Raw genomic sequence first — 14,768 nt, forward strand, 5'->3', positions numbered from 1 at the left:
TCTGTGCTCCCTGGCTGTCTCTCCTTCTCAGCCTGGCCTGAGATCTCTCTCTTTCACTTGCACTGTTGTGGGGATTCTCCTTCCCTTTTACTCTGTCTTTCATTCTGCCCGTCTGTCTTCCCCTGTCTGTCCATCTGTCTCTCTTCTGTCCTCTTCCCTTCTCCGGCTGCGTCTCTGCCTCTCTCTTTGTCTTGGGTCTTCTCTCCTTCTCTCCTCTTTCCCTCCCGTCTCCAGGCTAGCTTGCCATTCCTCCGCTCTCCCCTGTGGTCTGCCAGCATGCAGCTTTTGAGAGGAAAATCCTAAACTGCCCCCACTTTCTCTATCTGCCCTGAAATTAGTTCAGATTGCTCCGGAAGCATGAGGGCTCCCAGAGTGGGTACTTCCCATGTCCTTGCCTATCGCAGGCCTGCCCTTGACCATAGAGTGCAGGGTGGGCCACAGATGAGCTCTCTGTGCCTCCTAATGCCTCTGTGCCCCCATCAACTGGGACTGGCCTGTGGTGCTGGGGCCCTGGGACATCCTTAAAGTGACATCCAGTGGCCAGGCCTGGGCTGGGGTGCAGGAGGCCCTGAATCCCCCCTGGGGACCCCTGGACCTGTGGTCTCTAGGCTAACGCCACTGTGGGATGGGATGGGGATGGCAGGCAAGCAGGATCATGGTGCCCCGCCTCCAGGGAAGGCAGCGTCCACCTGCTGAGTCCAGCCCGCCCACCCCGCCCGATCCAGAGCTCCTGGCTCTGCCCATGGGCACCCCCTGAGCTTTACACATAGGGCGGGACACCTGGATTTCTCTGGCCCCCTGAGTGGGGCCAACTTGGAGGAATTTCCCAAAGCCTATTAGAGCAGTGGCTGCCTCCTGCCTGCCTCCTCGAGCTGGGCAGGGCTGAGGGCGGTTGGAGAGAGGGAGGGAGGGAGGAGAGGAGGGAGGGAAAAAAGTTGGCAGGCCGACAGCAGAGCTGTGTCTGCATCCATCGCTGAGAGGAGGCCCGTGCAGTGTGGGGCGGGCCAGGAGCAAGGAGAGGCCTTCCTCTCTTTGTGCTCCCCCTCTCCTCCCGCCCCCCCCTCCGGGCCCTATAAATAGGCCCAGCCTGGGCTGTGGCTCAGCTCTCAGAGGGAGTGGAGCACCAGGCAGCGGTCTCCAGCCGAGCCCCCTGCCAGCATGGCCAGCGAGTTCAAGAAGAAGCTCTTCTGGAGGGCGGTGGTGGCCGAGTTCCTGGCCATGACCCTCTTCATCTTCATCAGCATCGGTTCTGCCCTGGGCTTCAATTACCCGGTGAAGAACAACCAGACAGCAGGTGCGGCCCAGGATAACGTGAAGGTGTCACTGGCCTTCGGGCTGAGCATCGCCACCCTGGCCCAGAGCGTGGGCCACATTAGTGGCGCCCACCTCAACCCGGCCGTCACACTGGGGCTGTTGCTCAGCTGCCAGATCAGCATCCTCAGGGCTGTCATGTACATCCTTGCCCAGTGCGTGGGGGCCATCGTGGCCACCGCCATCCTCTCGGGCATCACCTCCGCCCTGCCAGACAACTCGCTCGGCCGAAACGAGGTAAGTGGGGTGGCCCCAGGCGCTGGGGCTCTGGAGCGGAGCAGAGATGGCGGGAGGTCTCATCCTCCACCCATTGAGCAGATGGGGACACTGAGGAGCAGAGAGGACGCGAGGTGGCTGGAGGTCATGCGGACTTGGGGCTGGAACTCAGCTACACCTGCGGCCCGGAGCCCAGTTTCTGCCAGGCACTGTGGGAAGCTGAGACCCAGGGCAGAATAGTCTGGCCAACGTCCCCTGTGGGCGTCTGTTGCAGGGATGAAGCTCTGGAGGCAGCTTAGGTTGGGGCCAGCAGTTCCTCACCCCTCGGCTGTAGTTTCCTGCCCTCCCCGCCAGCCCGGCCGGGGTAGCCAGCTCCCTCTTCCTACAGTCTGGACCCTGGGGAGACGCTGCCCGCTGTGCCCAGATGCCCCGCACGGCTGCGCCAGGGGGGCGAGTGTGCGAGCAGGACCCGGGTGGGCGGCCCCACGGGCCTCCAGCCCGCCCCGCATTCACACAGGTGCCCCAACAAACCGTCTTCAAGGAGAAAGCCCCTCCCGCTCCTCGGTCCCCAGGAATTAGACCAAGCTGGGGGGGGGGTGGGGGAGGGGTGAAAACATTCTGGGCTGTTGGCAGGTGGTTTTCCTGGATGGCAGTGTACGGGGGTGGCCGGGGGGCGCATCTTGCCTCCTGTCTGCGCTCCTCTCTCTGTCACCGGGCACCGTGAGGTGTGGCGCGTGTGTTTGCGTGTGTGAGCGGTGTGTGCAGGTGGCTGTGTAAGCTGTGCGTGCCCGTGGGCGCCCGGGGCTGCGAGTGTGTCTGCGAGTGTTAGTGCTGCGGCGGGAGTGGCTGGGGGTGAGCGTGTACCTGTGCGTCCCCACTGCTCCTGGCTCCGGCGGGCTCCGGGCGGGGGCACGAATGGGAAGCCGATGCTGGTGGGTGGGCGGCGGACCGCTGTAAAGAGCTCCTCCCGGGTGGCCGGTGGCGGCACTTGCTTGCTGTCGCCTACCTGGGCTTTTCCAGACCCCCAGCCAAGTGCAGACTCAGACCCGGCTTGGGCCGCCGCAGGGGGACATTTGGCCAGAGAGAGGCTGAGGAAGGCTTGGAGGGTGCCTTCCCAGGCAAGGGGGGAGGCAAAGGAGCACAGAGGAGGAATCAGATCTCCAGAGAGGCGGCTGGCCCGGCCAGGGCGCGGCAGACGGGCGTAGGGACAGCGAGCGGGCCGGCCAAGGGCTCCTCAGAGACGGCGGCCCGTGATTATAGCAATTGTTCTCTGGCTTCCCAGCCAAAGTTCAGAGCCTGGCGCTGCAGCTGCGGGGAGGCTTGGGAAGGTCACGGGCAGAGGGCAACTGGCCTGGCCTTGCCACGGGGGGGATTAGCACTTCTGGTGTCACAGTGACACCTTACCCAGCCCCCTTGCAGAGCCAACCGCTGCTCAGCCCAAGATTGAAGATTAGCCTGCAGGCTGGAGTTTAGACTTTAGTCAGGAAAGACGTGGCCGAGGTGGGTGGAAGGGACAGGAGCTCTGGCGGGCCAGGTTCCTCCAAGCCTCAGTCTCTGCAGAGGGCCGGAGCCCGGTGACCCGAGGGAGTGGCCCCTGGGTAGGGTCAGGTTCACAGCGGCGCTCGCTGGGCATGATGGCACGGGAGAAGAGGTCCTCGAAGGGGTGGGGTTGAATCTCCACGGGCCTTCTGCGCCGTCTTGACCCCTCCTTCTCAAGGGACAGGCGGGATAGGCATCTGTTGGCCGACTTTGTGTTCTGACTCGGCATCGCAGCTAGAGGCAGGGAGGGTGGCCACCGACTCTGGCATCTTGATCTGGCCACACCCTGCTCCAATGTCCCTTCCCTTCCCTGGCCTCCATTTCTCAGAGTTACCCTGATGCTGGGGCTGGGCACGTTGCAGGTGGGGCAGAAAAATGGACAGGCTCAAGCCGGGGCCAGCCCCGGTCTGGGAGACAAGCACTCCAGGTTCAAGTCCTGTCTGCTGTTAAACTGTTGAGTGTCCTTGGAGCTGAGGACCCTGAGACTCCAAGAGGGAACCTAGGTCTCTAGGTATTTCTTGGCCCCGCCGATACTACCAGCAAGCTCACTTCGGGGACTTGAGTTTAATTATCACCCTTCCCAGGAGGGTCTGGCTAAGAGGAGCCCAAGAAGGGCCCTGCTGAACGAAGGGAACTGAGTGTTGTGGTGGGGTGCGGGCACTGTCCTGTCTACACCATGGAAGTTGCGGGTTCAGAAGCGCAAGCCCTGGGCCTAGAAACAGAAAGCATCTCTCCCAAGGGCTCCTGTCAGACACTGGACCTGGGATCTGAAGGGATCTGAAGGGATCTGAAGGGATCTGGCAGGTGGCCCCAATGCCTCAAGAAGGGCAGAGACCAGTCTATGCAGCAAGGGACACACTCTTTCCTCTTGGGCCGGGGACCCCACCCTGGTCCAAACCTAGGAGGAGCCCTTTGTTGACATGGAGATTCCTAAGGAAAATAGGGAAAGAAGAGACAGGAAGTGGTTGGGGTGAGTCAGGGGGTGTCCCCGGGGGCATGGTGGGGACAACTTTCTTCTCACTGAGTCAGGGCTTGGCATACGCCCTGGAGAGACCATGGGCCTCTGTCCTGCCTGTAGGATCCTGGCTGGTTCTAAGAGCCAAACCCCAATTTCGGCCCAAAGTGAGAGTGTCAGAGGCAGGGCTTGGTGCTTCAGGCCGGCACCCTTGCCTGTGTGGCCCCAGTTTCCATCTGTGAAGTAGGAACATAGCAGGGCGTGGCTGGGCTCTGGGAAATGAAAGATGCTCACGAACCTGGGAGTCCTGACCGTTAGCCAGCTCTTTTTATCCTTCCCGTCTCTGGCTCGCTCACCGATGCTCCCTGCAAACCGGACTGGGACCGCTGGGGGCCCAACGGGCTGAGTCAGCCAGCTCCCCACCCCTCGCGACCAAGGCCCCTGGCGGGCAAGATAAGCCCCTCGCACAGCTGCCTGCGATATGGGGCAGGGGGCAGGTGTGATAAGAGGTGTCAGGGCGGCAAGGGAACTTATCCTTTGAGCCGTGGGGAGGGCCAGGAAGGCTTCACGGAGGAAGTGCCATGGGAGGCTGAATGTGGAGATTGGGAAAGGGGCTTCCGGGCAGAGAAAGGGCATGAGTGCAGGCAAGGTGGCTGTCGGAGCCCAGGGTCAGGGAGTCACGGGGTGGCGCTGGTGGGCGTGGGGGTCATGGTGGGGGGCTGGGGCTCTGGAGAGTGGATGGTCAGGATTCAGGCCAGTGTCTGCCTGTGTCCGAGAGGGGACTGGATGCCCGGTTGTCCCCGAGTCTGGGATTTCAGCCCCCGGGGCGGGGGATGGGGGCTTCAGGCAGAGGGCAAACCTTCCCTCTTCGGGGTCTTCTCTCAGCCCTGCTGATTCTGGGTCTGACTGCCTGGGGACTGCTTCTATCTGCTACACCCAGGGCCTGACCTCAGCCCTAAACTCTCCCCTTCCCCAGTTTCCTGGGCTCGGTTTCCCCAACCACCGAGTGAGAGGGTTGTCCCTTCCCTGTTGGCCCCCCTCCCCCGCACTGGCCACGAGTCCTTCCAGAGTTGAGGGCCCCTCCGCCTCCACCAGAGTTGGGGGTGGCTGGGGAAAGGGAAGCCAGTTTTTAGACGGACGTGCCCAGAGAGGGGGCTGGGGGCTGGGTGGTGGTGCCCTAGCTGCGACATATAATTACAGTTTCCAGCCAGACCCAGATGAGGGGGAGGGCGTAGAGAGGCAGGAGCTTTGTGGTGGAGACTTCCCTCACCACAGAAAATTCTGAGGCAGTTTCCTTTGTGAGGGCCCTTGGAGCAGCCCTGCCGGCCCCATGCTGCCCACCCCAAAGCCTGGCCTTACCCAGGACTCACTTTGGGAACACCTTGTCTGAAAGGGCAAAGCCATGAGAGGGGACGTGGCCTGCTGGAGCTCCCCAGTCTGCAGGGTCTCACCTTCCCCCTGGTGCCCCCAGGACACAGTCTCCCTCTCATGCCTTGAGCCCTTAGTTCATTGCAGACCAATTCCATGGAGTGCCCCCCAACCTGAACTCAGCCCTAGAGTGCTCCCCACTTTCTCTAGGGTCCCACCCAGTGGGGGTTCCTTCAGCACCAGCCACCAGGGCTTTCCCCAGGCTGGTCAAACATGCCCCACACCCACCCCTTGGGGATTGGCTTGGGAAAGCTTTCCCCAGAGCCCCCTGTTCTTGCTGGCAGAGCTTCCCTGGGTGGGGCATGGTCCCTGCCCTCTGGAAGTGCCAGTAGGTCTGGGGCCTCCTGAATAGCTGGGGCTGAGTCAACACGCCTGCAGGTGTGGACAGGAGAATGTTGTCATGGTCAATGTCCCCTCAGCCAGGGCTCCTCCCTGGGGACTGGGGGACTCCTTGCCCCACAGTGGTGCTTAGGGGGTTAAGTGAGGGGCCATCTTCACGTTACCAAGGAGCTGCAGTCCAGTTGAGTTAAGAACCCCAACTCAAAAGATGGTAGAAAAGACTGGAAAATGCCCCATTCCCAGTAGCAGCTCCTCTCAGTGCCTGAAATCCCACCACTAGGACAAGAGAGAGGCAGATGTAATTGGGAAGGGGCTGCCCCCGAGTCCGTAAGCTCCCTGTGGTTAGGGCGTGCAGGTAGGATCGGCTTGCTTCCGGCTGCTCTGGGGGGGAGGTCCTGTAACAGACTTTATGCCATATTGAGACCCCAGTTCAGATGGCTCTTTGGGAATCCTGCACTGACAATCCTGGCCCGGAGGGTGACTGTGGGCCCTGGGGGTAGGGGTCCCATGTCAGGTGGGGAGGAATCCTGGGGTTAACATCCGGGCCAACGCCTCCATTTTGCTGATCAGGAAACTGAGGCCACAGAGGCATTGAGATTGTTCGGTTGCGTAGCAGATCAGGGCAGGGCAGGACCGTGCCCCCAGCCTGCCTCCTGGCCCTTGGTTCTTTCGGCTGTTCTAAAGCGCACATGCTCACACTTCACTCACACACACACACACGGCACAAGGGGGCACACGCAGGTGGGCGTAGAGCACATTCGCAAGCCTGGGTGGTTCCACTCAGGCCCTGGGATCCCGGGGGGAGGGGTAAGTGCTCCTCAACGGAGCCTCTTCCTTTCCCTGGCAGGAGGGTGGGGACGCCCTGGAGTAAGGAAAAGAAGGAGGGAGGGAAGGAGGAAGCCATTGCTTTGTGTATTGTTTCTTGTCAGGAAGATGAAGTGGCTTCTGGGAGCAAATAAGGACCCTCTGAGATCCGCTGCTCGCTCTCTGTCCCTCAAGGGGGGCCTCCTTCCCTTCTCCGCCCCTCTCCCCAGCCAGTGGTGGCACCTGTGATGTCAAGGGACAGGGCGACACATTCAGAAATGCCACCAGACGCACAGCACAGTCACGCAGGGTCACATGCCACAGAGAGACCCCCAGACACACAGAGCCCCCCGTGCTAAGAGACGGCTCGTGTGTGATTGGGATTCTCAGACAGCTGGGACGCCTGGGCCAATACACGACTAAGTTGGTCTGCGTGTCCACATGGGGGCTTTTGAAAGAGAGTGGATATTCTCAAATTTGGGGTGCAGGGCTTTGTGTATTTTCCTTAAATCAAGCTTGTTAATTATGTGGCTCAAATCCTTCCCGTTGGTGCTATTTACAGTGTCTGACTGCTTTAGTCTATCCATTTCTAAGAGAGGGCTGGTCAACTCTTTTGCTCTGGTGGCTGATTGATCAGATTCACCTCACAGTTCTGTCAGTTGTCATTTTTTTTTAGGCTATCTTGTCTGGTGCATACAGATTTAGAATTTATGTGGCTCTTTGATAGACTTGTCATTCAATTATGATGTAATAAGCCCTCTTAATGTCTAATGAAAAAGAAAAGGAGAGAGTCACACCCAGACACATATGGTCACCCCCAGATCCTGCAGACACCAACCTACAAAGATACACAGAGGTCCACAAAGCATTGGTTACCCAGAGGGCCATGGACACAGGAATACCCTTCAAGGGGTGACACGAGGGACCCACTGAGGCCCCCCTCGCTGTGAGTGCTGAGTCCTGGAGGCATTGGGCGAGGAGGGCAGGCCTTGATGTCTCCCCTCCCCTGTTCTTTGAGCCTGGATGCTCAGAGTGCAGCCAGGCCGGTTCTGGAACCTGCTGTTCCCCAAGGGTGGGACACCAGGGTGCCCAGGTTGAGTTGGGGCCCTGGGTCTAGGAAGCGACCTTGGCCATTCTGTCCGTGGGCAGCAGGGATGGGTTGAGGACCACTGTCTAGAGAGGTCAGCCCTGTACACCTTCCCTCCCCCGCTGTCCCGGTGCCTGGGTCACGCTGGCTGCTGTAGACCCATCTTCCAGCCGTTCTTCAGTCCAAGCTGGGAACAGCCGGGTCCCTTGACTGGTCCTGTAGATAGTCAGTATCCTTGGCTGGGACAAGATGGCTTAGCTATCTCCTCCCCGGGACTCAGCCTCCTCATTCATTACCTCACAGAGGCTTGCACGGCCTGCCCTGTAAGACCCACAAAAACTAATGGTCTCCCAGCCAGAAAGCCAGTAAACCAGCCCTGAGTCCAGAGAGCATCCTTGGAGCCAGGCTGCCTCCAGAGAGGGTGGAAGTTCTAGAAAATTAGCATTATCTGCAACTTCTGTCACTACAGCAAGTGTCCCCTCTGGGGTCCGGGCAGCGAGACGGGAAGGTCTCCCCACTCTGTCCTCACCAAGCCCCCAGGCCAGGGGTCTGAGGTGCCCACAGAGGAGGCAGGAGCTTACTTCCCTGCAAGAGTTGCAGGCGGGTCAGTGAGAGCATGACAGCGCAGCCGCAGAAGTTAATTCCAGCCAGGCAACGGGGGAAGCTTCTTGGAGTCGGTGGGGTCTGAACTGGGCCTTGAGAATGGCCTTACATGGCTTTGATGTGAGAATGGAGACTCTGCTTCTTTCTGATGCTTCAGATTCAATGTGGGGCTTATTCTGTTGTTCATACTTAATATTCATAAAACTGATTGTTGGGGTTTTTTTTGGAAGGGGGCTTTGTCAGTGACATATAAGCCCTAAGCTGGGCAAAACTCCCTAGGGATGTGCAAACACTTTTTTTTTTTTTCCAATACCAAGTGACCACAACGGAGATTAGCCCTATTTAAGCAATTGTTTCAAATTTAATGGGTTGTGAACAGTAACATATTTTGAATTTTTACCTGCTTTCTTCTGGACATTGACTTTCAGCAGACCTTTATCCCTTTCAGTTCTGAATTATCAAGTTTCGTCAGATGTAAGTCACACAAGTGTGTTGGTGGTCAAAGAAGAAGCGGTCAGTAGACATTGAAGCAATCAGGGGAGGCTTCCTAGTGGTGGTGGTGATGGCTATTGGGAGAGGAAGTTCGTCAACCCATGTGGTTCTGAGCTAAAGGCTCTGGGTGGTCAGGAAGGGGGTATAACATAGAGTTCCCAGGGCAGGTGGTCACCCCCTCTGCTTCCCGTGGACTCAAAGGGCTGGGCATGGCACAGGGCCCCTGGCTCTGCTCACTTTGCATGAAACCCTGTGCTTTTGGGCAGAGCAGGGGCTGGGGTACTCAGACCTGGTTAAGAACTGGGGGAGGAGATGAGCTTGCCCAGGCCACAACTGTGAGAGGGTGGGGACGTGGGAGGCTAGGAGGCAGGAACCACTTAGATCGATGGCTCCATTAATCAGCATGCCAGGCCTGGTTTCAGGACTCCCGCCAGCTAGCAATTAGGCTGAGCCTGGAGAGCAGAGAGCAGGAAGAGGAGGCTTGAGCTTCCTGAAGCCTGTCAAGAGGGCAGGTGTGAGTGTGGACGGGCATCTGTACGGTTGGCCCAGTCTCATAGGCCTCTCCTCCGTGGAGCTCGTCCTGGCTCCAGGCAGGCCTCACTTGGGTCTCCACAATCCTATGCAGGGTCCCTCCCCTTCCACCTGTCCCCCAGTCCTGGGGATAAGGTGAGAAAGAACCAGAACAAAGCCACAACTGTCCAGGTCCCTCCTGCCTCTGCAGCCCTTCCCAAATGCCCTAAGACCCTCCCTACCCCATTGCCTTGGAAACTCCAGCCACTCTGGAAAGTGGGCAGGGAAAGCTATTTTACAGATGGGGAAACTGAGGATCAGACTGGGGAAAGGCCATGGCCATGGCACCAGCAAGGAGAGTCAGGACCTGAACGCAGGCCTTCTGCCTCCACCACCCAACCTGGGATGGGAAGAAAACCGGGCATTGCCCAGAGGGCTGGCTGGCTGAGGGGTTACAGCGCTGGGGTCCGCCAGGAAGAGCCTAGAGCTGGGGCTGCAGCCCAGAGGAGGGGATGTGAGTCACTTTCCCTGTGACCCAGGACTGCCGACAAAGGCGGGAAGAGAATTGTTCTTGTAAGATGGCCTCAGGGTGGGGCTGAGAAAACTCTGGGGGGGTGGAAGAGGGCCCCCACCTAGGGTTTTATAAAATGCCCTCCGGCTTTGGAGGACCAACCCCTCTCCCTTCGTTCCCAGGATGAGACTTCAAGTTCAGGCTTATTTGGACACACCAACTCTGCCTGGGGGAAGGCAGACCATGTGGCCACATCTGGGCATCTCTGCCAGTGGGCCTTTGCCCATATGGCCCAGCTCCCCTGTGTGGGTGCACCTGGCCCCTGGGACCCCCACAAAGGGGAGGTTTGGGGGCTCCCTGGGGAGGGGTCTCCCTGGTGCAGCTGCAGGGGGAGGGCTCTGGTGACCTCATGGCAGCTCCCATTCCCTTCTTTTTCCATGAGTCATGTTTCTAAAAGTGGTCCAAGAGCAAGTGACAGCCAGACGGTAGTGGTGGGGCCTATGTGGCCAGGGAGAAGGAGGGGACCTTGTCCAGGAGCGAGACAGAGAGGGAGGGGAAGACAGGGAGGGCAGAGAAGAAATGGGAGAGACAGACAGAGGTGGGGTAGGAGACAGAGGGCGGGGCAACAAGGGAGACGAGCACAAGGAGAGAGACTAAGGGAGCTGGGCCAGCTAACTGAGGAAGACCCTCCCCAGCTCTGGGAGCTTTAGATGCAGCCGGGGATGGGATGGAATGTTCTGGACTTGTGGGGTGTGAAGCAATAGTGTCCAGGTGGGCCCTCCCACATGTGGGACTTGCCCCTCGCCTCGGGTACTCTGGTACCCCAGGATGCTCTGGCTGGCTGGAGCGGGATGCAGGCTTCCCTGGCCTCTAGGTAGAGTGCTGCAGGGTGGAGGCAAGTACAAGGGGCTGAGCTGGCACCTCCTCAGAGGTGTGGAAGGGACAAAGCCTGGTGTCCACTCCCAGCGGTGTGTGCTTGGGTGGGGCCTGGCCCCCTCTGGGCCCAGCTGGGGCTAATGTGATGGGCTCTGAGGGCACTGAGTTGCCAGGGCCTGGGGGGCCGGGGACACCATCCCCACCTCGCCTGCTCACCGAACCTTGCTGCCCCTTTTCCCTACAGCTGGCCCCTGGTGTGAACCCTGGTCAGGGCTTGGGCATCGAAATCATCGGCACCCTGCAGCTGGTGCTGTGCGTGCTGGCCACCACCGACAGGAGGCGCCGGGACCTCGGGGGCTCGGGCCCTCTCGCCATCGGCCTCTCTGTGGCCCTGGGACACCTGCTGGCGGTAAGTGTGGGGCCCTCCCAGGTGGGAGTGGGGGCGGGTGGGGTACCCTGTCATGGGCAGGGGGCTGGGGCCAGCGCCCTGCTCTGAGAGGGCAGCACAGGGACCTCCTGACCGTCTTTCTGGGTCGGTGTGCCCCTCTCTTTCTGCGTCTGATTGTCACCTCCCTGTTTTCTCTCTGTGTGTCACTGTGTCTCCTCTCCCTCTGTCTGTCTCTCTGGCTCTCCCCCTTCTGCCTCCTGCCCTTCCCCTTGCAGATCGACTACACAGGCTGCGGTATTAACCCCGCCCGGTCCTTCGGCTCCTCCGTGATCACGCATAACTTCAAGGACCACTGGGTAAGGGGTCGCAGGGATATCCCCTGGAGGGGGCGGGGGGTTTTGGTGCCGAGTGGTGGTTCCAACTCCACTCTGCAGCATCCTCTCTCATCACGGAGGCTCTGGGAGACACACGGGGGAGGAAATCGGGAAACCAAGGCCTGACATGGGGGTGGTGGGGTGCAGCGTCCCAGCAGCGTGGTGGAGAGCCAGGCCCGATCGTGGCTCGGCCCCTTTCCCATTCAGTGTGACATGGGCAGGCTGCCGACCCTCCCGGTGCCTGCCTCCCCTGAGCGGTGAAGTGGGGGTGTTGTGGCACCTACTTACCTCCCAGGGTGGCCTCTGGGACAGATGGCCTCACCACCTGTAGATTGAGCACTCAATCTCAAGAGTCAGCACTCAACGGATGTAGCTGTTCTTCCCGTCGACGTGTCTGTTTTGGGCCACCGTTTATCAAGCTAGACATTCCTGTGGCCCTTCAGAAGCTGGGGAGGGTGGGCAGGGCTGGTCTAGTCACGCCAGGCACCCCGAGGGGATACGCGGAGGCAGGGAGAGGCTCACTACCAGCGTCCTGGCTTGGGCCAGCTCCGGGGGCTCTGCAATCAGGACACTGGGGTTCAACCCTGCCTGCCTCTGAATCCAGGCGCAGGTGGGGAGAGAGCCCATGCCATGGGGGGGTGGGGGGCCGTCTTCAGGGCAGGCGTCCCACCCTCTGAGCATGCCTGCTCTGTCCCTAGGTTTTCTGGGTGGGGCCGTTCATCGGGGGCGCCCTGGCTGTGCTCATCTACGACTTCATCCTGGCCCCGCGCAGCAGCGACCTCACGGACCGCGTGAAGGTGTGGACCAGCGGTCAGGTGGAGGAGTACGACCTGGACGGCGACGACATCAACTCGAGGGTGGAGATGAAGCCCAAATAGAGAGGCCCCGGCCCGGGCACCCCCGTGGGGGCGGGGCAGGGGCGGGCGGAGGGAGGGGAGGGTGAAATCATGTTGTAGACACTCTGACAAGCTGGCCACCGTCACTTCCCAAAGATCCTCCAGAACTGTGTGGTCAAGCCTGGTTCGGGGCTGTTTCTATCACTTTCTTTCTCTGTCTCTGTTTCCTGGCCCCAGGGCTTCCTGGGGACCACGACTGACCAATCACTCACTCCCTTGAAGCCACGGAGGAAGTGAAAGAGAGGGACCCACCCTGCTAAGCTGTCCCCTCAGAGTGTGACGGAAGGTGTGCCAGGAAGTCCCTTATCCCAGAGCTGCTGCACAGCTCATCTGCCGCAGGGGTCTGGGGCGCCACCGTTATTGCTTTGTGCCTTTGGCGCGGCCCTCCTTCTTCTGGAACATGCCCTCTGCCCCCAAGGGTGTTCTGAGGGGAAGAGATGGCAGGAGGTGCGTGGTCAGAGGCAAGCGGTAGGCCGGCTTTGTTCCCACAGTTTGGCTCGCCTCCAGCCCCCCTCCGCCCCCAGACTTGCTGCATGACCTTGTGATCGTCCATATCTTAGGGTCCATATCTGTAGGGCGGCAGGGACAGGGAGAGCTCCACGGGCCCGGGGCCTCTCTATTCTGTAAGTGTAGATACTTCGTGGGTTCTAGAAGATGTAGTATGGACCAGCACTTCCTCCACTTGCCCTGGTTCTTGCCCGAGGGGAGAGCTGTAGTATGCACATGGACATATGCATACATGGTTCAAAGCAGAGACCAACAGACAGCCCAGGCCCTGAGAAGTCCCTGTTCCCGGGGAGCAGGGCCAACCCCTATGCAGCAGGGACAGGGTCTGCTGTTGCAGGATGGTGCCAGATGGAGCGCGAAGGAGCAATACCCATGCTCCTTCACTGGGTTTTAGTTGGCCTTTCCCATCTCTCATTGCATCATCTTAATCGTCATGTGATTCTCCACTTCCTTCTGCCAGTGTAGACAGAGGCCACGCTTAGGCAGGTGTGTGTTTATTAAAGGGCAGTTGGTTATCAGAAGCCCCACGCCGGAGGACAGATGACCATGATGCGGATCAGCCCACGGAGGCACATGGCCCTTGCTGGACCCTGAGGGGGGTTTCTAAGCCCCCAGCTGATGCTGAGGGAGGAGGAGGAGCTGATTCCCTCCCCTATTGCTGAACTCCTGGTTGGAGGCACTTGGGGCAGCTGGGTGACCTGCACGGCCTCCCTGTGTGACCCCAGGCCACAGCCTTCCCTTCTCATTTACCTGGAGGGGACAGTCAGCCTTGGCCTAATGATGTAGCTACCAGTGCAGCCCAAGGACACTTCAGAGGAGAGAGTCTGCTTTGGAGGCAGCTGTCTCCACAGTCTATTCAATCCCATCAGGGCCAGAGCAGGTCCCCCAGCATGCCTGTAGGCATGATGGTGACAAAACCCAAGTGACTCCCATCTGCAGATTATCTGGAAGCAGCAGGACAACCAGGTAACCCTAAATGGTCACCGACTCATCATAACATCTACACACTCTCTTCTCCATTCCCTAGCAGGGACTTCTAGCTCATTTAACAGATAAGGAAACTGAGGTCCAAGGTCCCACAGCTAGGTAATGACTTGGCCAGGCCTAGCAACCAAGGCCATGTCTCTGGCTACTCCCTGGACTCTAAGACTGACCCCTCTTGTTCTCAGCTGCTCGGTTTCTGCCTGGGCGGCGGTCAGAAGCCAGGAGGGGTGAGGGTCGTGCTGGAGGGGAGAGGGGGGCAGACCCACTTCCTGCCTGGTTCTGACTGCTACATGCCAGACCCTGAATCTGTCTGCTCTGCATAGATGTCTCTTCGGAATCGGAAGTTCATTATATGTTAAGAAAATAAAGGAAAATGACTTAAAAGGTTATCTAGGCTTCCTGTAGTTTTTCCTCTTTGGCTACTGTGTTCCTATGAAGGATCTTGGGGTCGAAGAGGAGATTGGTGCCCACACTGCAGACCCAGTCTGAGGGGGAGCTGTTGCCTGCCCTCCTGCCCCGACGATCCCTGGTCTCAGTGGGCGGACACAGCCTCACCCCAGAACTCCACCTGAGTAACACAGGGTCCTGCCCCCAATAGGGGCCATTATTGGTGATGGAGTGTGAAAGACATAGGGGAAAGCAGGACTGAAGTGTGACAGCCCCATCAACCCCTCTGCCCTCCTCAGAGCATGGCTCAGGGAGCACCAGGGGCTGCCCGGGTGTCCGTCCCTCTGTCCCTCCACTCCCATTTCCGGCCCCACCCACATCTGTGTTGGGTAGTGGGACCCAAGGTTTTGCCAGGAGCTCACGCATCGGAACTGAGTGAAGTGCTGGGCACGGGTGATGCTTAGCTGGCTGGGAAGGTGACTAGCTAAGGGGGGAAGAGCAACTTAGCCCCTTGAGGCCTTGTGGGCCGCTCCTCTCCTGGAGGTAGGTACCACACCTGGT

At 59.5% G+C, this 14,768-nt stretch overlaps 1 protein-coding gene across 1 annotated transcript; it reads left to right on the forward strand.

Moving 5' to 3' along the window:
* The first annotated feature begins 980 nt into the window (after positions 1 to 980).
* AQP1 (aquaporin 1 (Colton blood group)) lies at positions 981 to 14,207 on the forward strand. Its single transcript, XM_036118093.2, has 4 exons — positions 981 to 1,548; positions 10,916 to 11,080; positions 11,335 to 11,415; positions 12,132 to 14,207. Exons 1-4 carry the CDS (start codon positions 1,159 to 1,161, stop codon positions 12,309 to 12,311), a joined length of 816 nt encoding a protein of 271 aa, XP_035973986.1. The 5' UTR covers positions 981 to 1,158; the 3' UTR covers positions 12,312 to 14,207.
* Positions 14,208 to 14,768: the final 561 nt, after the last annotated feature.

The sequence above is a fragment of the Halichoerus grypus genome, chromosome 12 (assembly GCF_964656455.1).
Source record: "Halichoerus grypus chromosome 12, mHalGry1.hap1.1, whole genome shotgun sequence".
Classification (NCBI taxonomy): domain Eukaryota; kingdom Metazoa; phylum Chordata; class Mammalia; order Carnivora; family Phocidae; genus Halichoerus; species Halichoerus grypus.